Here is an 11,924-nt window from a genome sequence, read left to right as displayed (position 1 = left end):
ATGTCCTTTCCCACAACCACAGTAATTCCGGAACAATACACGAGACACCATTAGCAATAATTGCCTTTGGGGAGCGGCGTCGGGAGCAGAAACAAGGGCAAATCTGACTTTTCATTTTATGCCGTTTATGTCCTTTACCACGACTCTTTATCATGTATCACCAAGTATCACTACAGTGCATTTTTAAAAACCCACCCATTAAAATAAAGTATAAAAAATAACATTGAAAAAAACACACTTCTGCCCTTAAGGAACTTACAGTCCCGATGCCAACTTTTAAAGGATTTATTCACTTTACAAGAAATAGTAAAATACATGGTAAGGAAATGAAAAACATAAGAACCGACTCATATGGGCTGTGGAAACTGGCTTATAAGTTGCAATTATTTCCAGGGTTTGCACCCCCACCCACCCCACCCCCTCCCCCCACACACACCAGTTGATGATGTTTGGGGAGGGTTCCTATCCTAATGGAGCCCAAGCTCCTGAAATACCCAAATTCACTTGCGGTGCTTCGTGGGCACAGCCAGGTAACCAACCACTCTAACCGGGGTCGCAATTTGTGGCTTCTGAAAACTCCTTACGAATCATACCTAATGTGACTTCCCAGTGTTCCTACAAGGTTTAGTTTCTTCTTCTGTATGGAGACGATAGTATCTGTTCATCTAACTGCATCCATTACGTATCTATTACTCATCCTACCCCCATTTTGCAGATAAGGAAACTGAGTTTCAAAGGTACCTCCTGGCGCAGGGGGCGGTGTACTTTTCATTTCAGAATTTTTTAAGGCTAAGAGAGACGGTGGAGGGGGGAGCGCTCTGATGCGCCCAACTCCGGAAGACCGCGGGAAGTTGGGAGCTTCCCTAATTGTCCCCGCGAGTTCCCAAGGACCGGCGGGGGCCGGGGCTGGTGGCGGCGCTTGGAACCGGAACTCGAAGCGCCCCTGAGCGCGCGCGCGCGGGGTCCGGGCGGGGAGGGTGCGGGGAGCTCGGAGGAGGGGTCCCCTCCACTGCGTCCTCCGAAGGCACCTCGTCTGGTCTGCGCGCCCCGTCTGCTGACTCCGCCCCCAGCCGCGGCTGTGCGACCCGCGGGACTGTCGTCGGTAGGCAAGGCCCGGGTGCGCTCCCCGCGCGGGGCTCCTGGCGCTGTGGGCTTCCCGGCCCTGCCGCGCCCCGGGCAGGATGGAGGGCGGCCAGCGGCAGGACCCGCGCGACGAAGCCCTGGGCCCCCGGTCCCGCTTACCAGTCGGCATTCCCATTTATTAGGCGGTGGCCTTCGGTAAGGCTCTTTCCTGAGCCTCAGTTCGCCCACCGGTAAAGCCGGAGTAAATTGCGTTCGCCTGCAGCATTGGGATGGCAGTTCAAAGTCCCGCGCGCTCCGAGGGCGCGTTCAGACAAGCGGGTCGTGGCGCGGAGGGCCGGGCCGCCGCAGCCGCGTCGCCCCGGCAGAGTCGCCGCAACTCCCGGTGTGGGCTCAACCCTCCCCCTCCCCGCCGCCACCTTTGTCCCGGAGGGTGGCTTGGGGCGCGGAGTCGGGGGCGAGCCTCCGCACCTGCGCCTTCAGCGCCTGCGCCCTTCGCGCGGCACCCGGAGGCGCACCCGGAGCTGGGCGGGGCGGGGCGGGGCTCGGCCCTCGTGACCCAGGCGGGCCCCACCCGGCTGTGGTCCGAGCCCGGCCACCCTTGCAGGTCAGGTGCCCCGTGCCCGGCGCCCCGCGCCCCGCCTGGCCCCGACTATACCGCCTCGCCCTAGTGTACCCGGACCCGACACCCTGCCTTGTCGCCTTCTTTTCCCTCGCAGGACCGGAAAGAGCAGCCCCGGGGGCCGGGCCAGGGCCTGCACACCCCTGGAAACGAGCCGGTGAGTGCCGTCAGAAGGGGGCATGTGGAGGCCGGTGTGGCGCCCAGGACTGGGGACTGGGCGTAGGGAGAGTCCGCGGTGACGTGTGCAGCCCCACCGGCCCCCAGCGGCTCCCAGGTCTTTGTCCCGGCTAGTGGGGGGGGGGGGGGGGGGGCGCTCCCTTTCCACCGAACCCGGGCCTCCCTTTCCACCCTGATCAGACCCGCCTGGGTTCTCAACCAGCCCGTTTTGGACAAACGAGTGGTTTCACCCAGAGCCTGCCTCGGGTCCGCGTGCCAGTGGGGCTGAGGCTGTGGTCAGCCCAGGAGACTCAAGGCTGGATGCCCAGGGGCCCGAGACTAGCTGATCAAAGACTGATCTCTGCACTGCGGTGCCGATTTGGGGGCACAGAGCCCGGTGATGTTTCGCCATGGGAGAAGGGTCCTGGCCTTCCTCTGGGCTCCCGCAAAGCCCCAGCTTTATCACAACCAAATCACCTTCTGTTTGCCAACAGCCCCCCTCCTCACCCACCCCCACCGCCCATCCACCTGCTGCAGAGATGTCGGGAAGGGTCCGTGGGTGGTGGACATTGCGTAGCCGGCCCTGGTCCCACTATGGGACATTAGCTCCTGGCCTGAGCTCAGCCTCCCGTAGAAATCCACTAGAGCTCCATAGACTTGGACCCCGGTTTCCTACTAACCTTAAGCAGATGTTGAAAACTCCATTTTCAGTTGGGTCGGGCTTTTACATTTTCTTTTTCTATGTGGTGTGTTTTGTAAAAATCTTCTTTCCTTCTGAGAGGTTGCAATGGTGGTGGGGGAGGTGAGGCCCACTAGCCTGTGGCAGGCACCGGTCATGGCTGTGGAGCCCACAGAGCTGAGGCCCAGGGAGGAGGCCAGCCGGTGCCTGAACTGAGACAGGAAGCCGGCTCCTGGCTCCTGGCCCTGTCCTCTCCCACAGCCTCGCCCTGGGACCCGTTCTTGCTGTGGACACTAGAGCTGAGGCTTCAGCCGGACATGCAGAACCCATGTCCGGGTATACATGAGGATTGCCAACGACTTCCCAGGGACCTGAGAGAGCAGAGAGGACGGGCAGGTGGGCAGGCAAAGCTAGAGTGCCACCCAGTGCGGTTGCTGCTGGGGCAACTTGTGCCTGGTGCCCCTTGAGCAGGGGTCGGGGGAAGCTTCTGGATGGAAATGCGCCACTTTGCAGCTGACAAGGGCTGGGGCTTTGGTGGCTGCAAATGGACAGCAGGAGTAACGACACCAGCCAGCGTGAGGGTGGTGCTGAGAGACAGGCAAGGTTAACACACGGGGCCCCCGAGTGGGCACCTCCACCTGTGCTCAGGAACGTGCCTGCACCTTTACCAGCAGATGCACCAGCTCGGCCTTGACCGTGAGTCAGGGAGCACTCCTGCCTTTGTTAGCTGGGCATTTGCTGAGAACCTTTGACTTGCTTTCCAGTTTTATTCGCTCAGGCGGGTGACCACTCCCAATCGCCATTGTGCTCCAAGGCTCCGAGGGCAGCTGACCCCAGAGGTGGTCAAGCCAAGTGTCGTGTGGGCGGAACCCCGGCCCGGACTTCCCTTTGATTTGGCCAGAACGTGAACTCAGTTCTTTAGCAGACAGAGACGGACACACCATCGAAATTCAGTGGTCTGCATCTGGGGTATCCACTTTGTAAGACCCATTCCGCTGTCTTTGCAACTGGTCAACCTCCTTGCCCTAATGGCTTTTCTCCACTGTCACTCCGAACCGGTTCGGGAGGGCTAACGGTCTCAGAGATTAAGACTGTGATTAAATCCGAGCAGTGGGACGGGCAAAACTGAAAGCATTTCGTTTGGGAACCTCGTGACCAGGAGTGATCGGCTCTGAGACAGAACTAGGAGCCTGGTGGAATCTGCCCGCCCCAACACACGTGCCCTGGGAGGTCCCCCCACCACCCCGCCCCTGCGTTAGCCTTCTGCCCTCATGCTTCCCCGTGACTGCTGCGGGTGGAGGGGTTTCAGGAGCAGATCGGGGTCGGGGCGAGCCAGCACAGTGTGTAGTGATGGGAGAGGAGATCGCTGGCTGAAAGGCCATCCCCTCCAATGAGCCCGGCGGGGGGGGGGGGGGGGGTCCCACGGTGTGGCTGTGTCTGGCTGAGGGACAGCCCACATCTGTGTCCCAGTCGGAGCCAAGCCAGGGCGGGTGTTCGGGACGACAGGGACTTGTGGGATGTGCGTTTTAAACGCTAAACTCAAACATATTCTCCGTTCAGTTTAAGGTAACTTTTTAAACACAGTTTTCAAAAAGCATGAAAAGCCTCTCCATGTCATTAATTCACTACATGGGAAGATTCGGTCACAGTAGATAAAGACCCGTGTCGTGGGCCACTGGCTCTCAATCCCTGGCCATACTGGGAACACGCTCCCCTGGGGATCCACCCCCCCCGCCCCCACCCCCCCGCCACTGCCTCCCTACAGGCGAATCTGAACTTGGGACTTCGTCTTCCTTCCCTCCCCTCCCTATACCCCTCTCCCCCCCACCCACCGCCTCCCCTGGAAGCTGGGTCCGAGCTGAACGTAAGCATCAGAGTAAAATCTTTCAGGTGACGTCGCACTGGGAGCGAAGCACCTGTTGGTTTAGCTGTGCTGGGTGTATGTTATTCAAAGTCTGTTATCACATCAGCTCTGGTTTTAGTAAACACCGCATAGCGAACAGAGGTCACTTCCCTTAATAACTCAGGGTCATGACTGGCACGTTCTGGAAGGTGTTAGGTCACACTTTCTGTAGAAGCAGGTGGGGCCACCGGCCACCCTCTGCCTGCTGGTCTCCCCTGTTCACATCTCAGCTGCTCCTGAGGCCTCACCCCCTCGGCAGGCACCCCCCTCACCAGAGGTGCCCAGACTGGGTCCAGCATGCATCTGGTCCCCCGGACCTTGGTGATCTTTGCTATCCAAGCTGGGAAACCGAGCCATCGTTACGAGCAAGAAGCTTCGGAAAGAAGGAACAGGTGGGGAAGGGGGCTTAGGGGAGACACGTCCCCAGCCTCTGGGGCTGAGGGGCAGCTCTTGACTAAGTAGTGGCCTCCCGTCCATCCGTTGACCGGCCACTGACCATGCTCTAAGATACTTAGGTGCGAAAAGCGTGCTACTTTCCTTTTGTTTTGCTTTGCTGCCTCACCCCTCGCCGTCTTCCAGGAAGCCCGGAATTGTGTCCCTTCAGAGAGGAGACAGAGTGGGAACTAGTCAGCTGACAGTCACAGCTCTCTCATCTGCTCGGAAAACAGAGCTTCAATGAATGTGCTTCTTATGATACAATTTTTTTTCAAAAATGGCAAAAAAAAAAAAAAAAGAATAAACTTCAGTCATCTATCAAAAAAGAACTTTTTCATCCAGGTTTTTAAAAACCAGACACTATGGGTTCTAGGAAAACAGCAGTGAATTTTGTTTTCACGTTTTCTTGTCCAAAATCTAAATTCGACCATAAGTGAATATAGTCTGAATGACTCTGGCATATCAGGGCGACTTCTGGATGCACCATTCACAGCCAGCGTTGTGCTTGAGGGTGGAAATACTGAGGGTTTGGTGCAAAAAAAATTTTAAGAAATTGGGGTGCCTGGGTGGCTTAGTTGGTTGAGTGTCTGACTTCAGCTCAGGTCATGATCTCGCGATTCACGAGTTCGAGCCCCACATCGGGCTCTGTGCTGACAGCTCGGAGCCTGGAGCCTGCTTCGGATTCTGTGTCTCCCTCTCCGTCCCCCTCTCCGTCCTCCTCTCCGCTTGTGCTCTGTCTCTCAAAAATGAGTAAACGTTAAAACATTTTTTTAATTAATAAATTATTTTTCACCAATTTAAGGCACAAGTCAGGGAATATTTTAGTTGAGTGCCATAGGACCTCTGAGGAAGTTTTCATTTTAGATGCTGCCTGGGTGATGGTCACTTGTCATAATTAACCCCTTGTGAAACAAATCAGAGTCCATTTCTATCCTGTCTTATTCCAGGTGTGATCCTCACAGGCAGAGATGGGGAAAAAACTGGATCTTTCCAAGCTCACGGACGACGAGGCCAAGCACGTCTGGGAAGTGGTTCAGCGGGACTTCGATCTGAGAAGGAAAGAAGAGGAAAGGCTGGGGTGAGTGTATGAGGCCGAGCCTGTCCCTCCGGTGTCCCCTGGAGGGGGCACCTCCCCGGGACGCTGGGGGTGAGCAGACAGCAGGGAGCTTGGGGGGCAGGACACCGGATGGGAAGCCGGATGCTGGGAAACGTCCTGCTGTCCGGGCTCAGTTTCCTCATAATTAAAGCGAGGGGATCTGACTCCCCAGCCTGCATTCCAGTGCATCCCACTGTGCCCTGAATACTTTTAGTTCATCCTGGTCCAGCTTCAGGTCCCGTCTACTGAGCCAGGAGATGCTTCAACCGTGGCAGGGCGAGGTGAAGGTGATAAAATACGGAAACACCCGGATGTCGGGCTGGAGGGGTTTTAGCATCGAGGCTGAGTTTGTCTTTCTTTCCAGTGTATTGGGGGGGGACCCCATCCCCCAATGGGTGGCCATGGACTGAGCCAACACCCTCTGCCATTATCTACTCCTCCCCCACCTCTAAGGCTTAGCTGTGCTGTGTGCTCGCTTACGAGACTTTCCTGGTGTCCTTGTGGCTGGAAGGCCTGTCGAGGAGACACGGGGGCAAGGGCTTCTGGCGAGGGTGGGCAAGAACGTGTCTGAGAGAGCAGTGCAGGCAGGGGCAAGGCCGCAACGAGAGCCGGCTTCTGCCCTGCCAGCTGCGGGCCCCCGGGACGCGGCCAAATGTAGCGGGAGGGCAGAACCAGCCAGTCTGCCCACGACTGCAAGTGGGGGTGACGAGGGCGACTCGTGGCCTGAGTGACCCGGAAGGTGCAGCGAGGTGGAGCAGGCCTGGGGGAAACCAGGAGAGGGTTCGGACACGGGGGTTAGGTTGCCTGTCGGATGCCCGGCGGACAAGAGGGCTCCACGCGTGCTGGCCGCAAGCCCAGAAGGGATGGTGGCATTGTCACCGGTAGATGATACTCGTATCTGTTTCCTGGGGCCGCTACAGTCGCCACAAGTCTAGTGGCTTCAGATGCACAAATGTCCCGTGGTTCTGGAGGCCAGAAGTCTTCCAGTCACGGTGTCGGCGGGTTTGCGTTCCGTCTAGAAGCTCCAGGGGAGAGTCTGTGTCCTTGCCTTTTCCAGCTTCCCGAGCCCCCTCCCCCCAGCCCTGCCTGTCTTCAGGACCTTCATCACGGCGTCTTCCACAGCCCCCGACTCTGCTCTCCTCCCCTTCTCCCTCCGTCCCTTATACAGACCCGTGACGACACAGGGCCCACCCAGGTAATCCAGGGTAACCTCCCGCCTAAGATCCCTAACTTAACCCCATCTGCAAAGCCTCTTTTGCCATGTGAGGTAATGCGTTTACACCTGGGAACCAGGAACGTGACATTTTTCATGCGGGAGAAGCATTATTCAGCTGCCCCCAGTGTTTAGGCACCAGACAGGAGGAGACCCCGCAGGAGGGGATCCAGAGAGGAAGGCAGGGCCCCCGAGATGACAGAGACAGACCGGGGCTGGGAGGAACTCTAGGTCCCGACACGGGACAGAGGCCACGAGAAACAGACAAGGCACGAAGAGAAACAAGTGTGTTTCTGATCGGCGCCCCCAGGGTCTGTGGGGAGGGGTCCGGGTCAGTGCTGCCCAGGCTTCCAGCTGTTTCTCTGTGCAGCCCCCTGCCCTCCATTCTGCCCTGGGCTCCCGGGTCACCCCCTGGGCTTTTGTTGCTAAGACACTTCCACCCTGCTGGCCTCCAGGGATTGTCAGCCGCTCACCCACCCACATGAGACCTGACACTGGGGCCCACGGCCGGCCTTGACCTGACCCGACCTCCGAGTACCACGCAGGGGTCAGAGCTTTGCACCCACCTGCCCCAGCCCGGCCGCCTGGCTCTGCCGAGGCCCACGATGCCTATGCCAGCAAAACCAGCCCAACCTTTCCCGTTCACAGCACCCTCTTCCCCGGAGAGGGACCAAACCCTGCCTCCAGGCAGCTCAGCTGTTGGCAACTTTTATTTGAAATGTATACAGAAACACAGATAAATGGGACAGGAGGGGAGCCCAGCTCCCCAGGGAGCAGAGGGAGGACCCCGCGGGCCAGGTCCCAAGACGCACCCCCTTTCCCAGAGACCCATGAGCTGGGCAGCTCCTCCTTCATCTAGACAGCTGAGGTGGGTTTTGCAGAAGTCCCTGTGTTTCTTGCATGAAGGTGAGTCCCTTCTGACGTCCGTCCTTCCTTATCTTCCTACTCCTTTGGTCATTTCGCATTGCAAAGAGGAAACGGGCCCGGGGACCTCTCCACACTGTCGGAACCAGAAGGCTCCTACAAGGATGTGGGCTGTGTCACCCCCTATCCGGCGCACAGCCTGTAGCTCAGGCCAGGTCCCCAGGCCAGTTATGGTCAGGGCAACCCCCTGTCTCCTCGTCAGGAGGTGCCCAAAGCCGCCTGCTCAGAAAGGGCCAGGGTGGGGAGTGGGAGGCAGGGCGTGTTGGGGGATTGGCCCGTTCTGCCGTGTCTACTCTGTCTGCCTCGTGGTTGGGGACGGGCTTCTTAAACATCCCCCATCAGACATCAGACAGGGAGAGGTTGTACGGGGAACGTTAATGCAGTGGGAGGTTGTGTCTCTCCCGGAAATGCAAGCGTGCAGCGGTGTGGAAAGTTTGTGTCCAAGTAACATTAGGTCAAGGGCAGGGACGCCCAAATGGCACTACCATGGCCGGATCTAGCAGGTGATCACGTTTGGGAAGTAAAGAGTCGTTTCAGGGGGTGCAGGGAGGGAAGGGTTTTTACATTTCTTATCATATTTGATGGTTTTGCCTCAAATACAAAATTAGGATGTTAATACAAAAGCAGGGTGTTCACAGCATTGTTAAACACGCCACAAAGAGTAAAGCTGCTTCTGTCCGTGAGGAACCTTTCCTCCAGTGTCCCCTGACCCCGGGGTGCCGCAGGACCCAGGCGCGAGGTCTCGAGGCAGGTAGACGTGATGAGCACCGTGAGGTCAGAACCCATGGGTTCGAGTTCTGCCCAGACGGGCAATGCTGCCTAGAAATGCTACAACCAGCACAGCGTAAACACTCTGGGTTCCCGATGCCAGAACTCGCTCTACAGAGCCGTTAGCTAACATGCCTCACTCTGGTTCTCTGATCTGTGAATCAGTCCTGGGCTGAGCTGAGAAACCAGTCCTCCAATGACCACCAGGTGGGTGGCAGCTCGGGGATCGCGCAGATGGGTTTCTGATGTCTTTGCCATCCCCCCAAAGAGATGCCGGCTGGACGGACGGCAGAGCTGGAGGAACCCGCCACAGTGGCTGACAGAACGGAGCTCATGGGGGAAGAATTATGAAACCAAGAAACAAGCATGTTCGCTAAAGGGAAAGAATTCTCCTGCCCTGAATGTGCCTCAGGTGGGCACAGTGTGTGGGCCTGATTCCCCAGGAGCAGACCTGCCAAGGGGCGCTTTGCTAAACAAGCAGTCCACCGAATAGACCAATTTGAAGACAACAGCAAGAATATTTCTTTCGATATTTACAAGTTAAGGAAACGTGTGTCAGGCAGACCTCTCCCCAGACGTGAGAGTACCAACCCGTTGTAGAGGATGCTGGGGCAGGGCCTGGCTGAAGATCCCCGATATGGGGAGGACGAAGTCCACGTGGCTGTGAGACTGGTTTCAGTAACACCCACAGGTAGTAGAGTGTCCCCCAAACACTGAAGCCCCTGGTCCCTCGCTGGGCCTGGCCCTCCCCAGCCCGTGCTGAGGACACTCACAGCCCCATGGGGAAGACAGAGCCCGTCCCAGCTGTGAGAGGCAAGGGGTGAAGGATTTTGGCCGCTGCCTCAGCCCGAAGCTCCTGACGTGGCCTTCCAAATAGACGACACAGATGGCTTCCCTCTGAATCGACTAGGAGGAAGGTGGAGGCCACGCCATCATTGGCTTAGCCCCAGGCACGCAGAAGTCGCCCCCTGAGGGTGGCGTGTGGGACCAGGGACTGGGGAGGGCCATGGTTACCATACAGGGTGAGGGTGTCATGTTATTCCTGGCTTCCCTTCAGGACGTGCTGCTGCACCCCAAAGAGTGGGAAATTCAAAGATATACAAAATCAGGGTGTTCACACCATTGGCATCAGAAAGGTGCTTTAGGATAGATTTCACGTACTACCTGTTTCCTACCATCGAGTCCTGAGCGTTGGGCTATAACGAGGATGCGTGTCTTCCTGTGGATGAACTTTGAGCCTTCAAACATGGCGGACGCTTGGGTGAGACAATGGCCCCCCTTATGCTAAGTCTGCTACCTGGGGCAGGGCTTGGGCCGTGAGCCTTCATGAGTGTCAGGGAGACAAAACTTAGAATTATCTCAGTGCCACCGAGGAGTGTTTGGTAGTGTGCTCTTTCCGATCTTTTTTTTTTTTAATTAGTAAAGTGGAAATAAAAATTCTTTCTTAACACAATAAAAGTATCCCCCAAAGAATAGCCATCAGGATAGATTAATGTTAGAAACAAGAAAAGGATTTCTATCGGCACCACTCATCACCACTAATTTATCATTGTTTATCATTGTTGTTGATATGCTAGCCGATGCGATTAGAGAAGATAGCAAAACAGAGCTATTATCTACAGGTGTGAAAACCCAAGTTCTCTGAAAGACAAAGAAAAAAGAGAATTGAGTAGCCTGCCTAATTACAAAAGAATGTAGAAGAAAATCGGTGTCCCCCTCTTAGACACCAAAAATAATAAGAAAATATATAGAAAAAAAATTCTATTTACAATAAAAACATGAGGTACCTGGAGATACACGTATCAGAAATGTACAAATGCGGTATGACGAGTAGCACAAAACATTATTGAGCAGCATACAAAAATTTTAAATAAATAGCAAGTGATACCATACATTCTAAGTGGTGCAAGCATCATACTGCAGAGGAATCAGTGAATTGTAACCCCAGTCAAATCCCCGCGGCACGTTGGGGAACGTGAGAAAATGGTATGGAGGAACAAGGACGTAAAAATAGTAAGAAGGACCTTGTTCCGTGAGATAATTTATTTCAGTGCTACATTAATGAAAATAAATTGGTTCTCCATGGCTGTCATCAAGGAAACAACATGGAAAGGTCTAAAACACAGCAAAGTATGTGTAACAATTTCTAGTACAGTAAAGGTAACATTTTGTAGCAGTGGGAAAGGTTACTTTAGGGACAGTTGACCACGGGTGAGGTTTAACCTCCGTGAGATTTGTAATTGATTTGTTAAAAATATAAAACATGCAACTATGAAGATTCCTGGAACAGAATAGAGATAAATATGAACTTAGTATTGGTCTATGAACTTAGTATCGACTAAGTAAATATATGCATTATATATATGTGAATTTTAAAAGAAAAAAATTTTTTGTAAATTTTAATGTTTAAAAAGTTAGAAGAAACAATTTAACAGAAATGGTGACGATTCATATCCTCGATGTATAAGGAGCTTCATAATATCAGAAAGATAGGTAAGTTTTCCAAATTAGAAAGCCATGAAGAGCCCAATGAAATAGGAAAAGAATACAAACAGGAAATTCACCAGCTGAAAAATGCACATAACCAATAAACACAAAGCAATAGCTAAAAGCATGACGATAGAAATACAAACTAAACAAAATATATTGTTTTCACATATTTCCAAAGATGAATGAGACTCCCAGTCTGCAGCCTGGCTAAAGGGTTCAGGCAAATGCACAAAGAGAGGGATAAAGTTGGCCTTTGCAGAGGCCAGTCTGGCTGGCATCATGTAGCAAAAGCCCTAAATGTGTGTTCACCCTTTGAACCTGTGAAAAGTCATCCTACAGAAAGAATTAGGAGAAGCTATTCCTCACAGCAAGGATCATAAGAGCAGAGAACTAAGACCCGAATGTCCAAAATTATAAGCTTTGGTTATGTGGAAAAAGCATATTGTGATTTTTTTTTTAATTTTAATGTTTATTTATTTGAGAGAGAGAGAAAAAGAGGGAGAGAACGCCCGAGCAGGGGAGGGACAGAGAGAGAAGGAGACACCCAATCTGAAGCAG

The 11,924-nt window shown here is 54.4% G+C and overlaps 1 protein-coding gene across 2 annotated transcripts in view; it reads left to right on the top strand.

Annotated features, from left to right (window-relative positions):
- The first annotated feature begins 1,675 nt into the window (after positions 1-1,675).
- Positions 1,676-11,924, top strand: part of MLPH (melanophilin) — a 45,681-nt gene continuing 35,432 nt past the window's right edge. For both annotated transcript variants that reach the window (XM_060625872.3, XM_060625871.3), the window contains exons 1-2: positions 1,676-1,859; positions 5,823-5,953. In XM_060625872.3, the coding sequence (XP_060481855.3) occupies positions 5,844-5,953 (110 nt within the window). In that variant the 5' untranslated portion in view covers positions 1,676-1,859; positions 5,823-5,843. The remainder of the gene's footprint in view (positions 1,860-5,822; positions 5,954-11,924) is intronic.

Source organism: Panthera onca, chromosome C1, assembly GCF_046562875.1.
Source record: "Panthera onca isolate mPanOnc1 chromosome C1, mPanOnc1 haplotype 2, whole genome shotgun sequence".
NCBI lineage: Eukaryota > Metazoa > Chordata > Mammalia > Carnivora > Felidae > Panthera > Panthera onca.
This window is presented reverse-complemented; position numbering and strand designations above follow the sequence as displayed.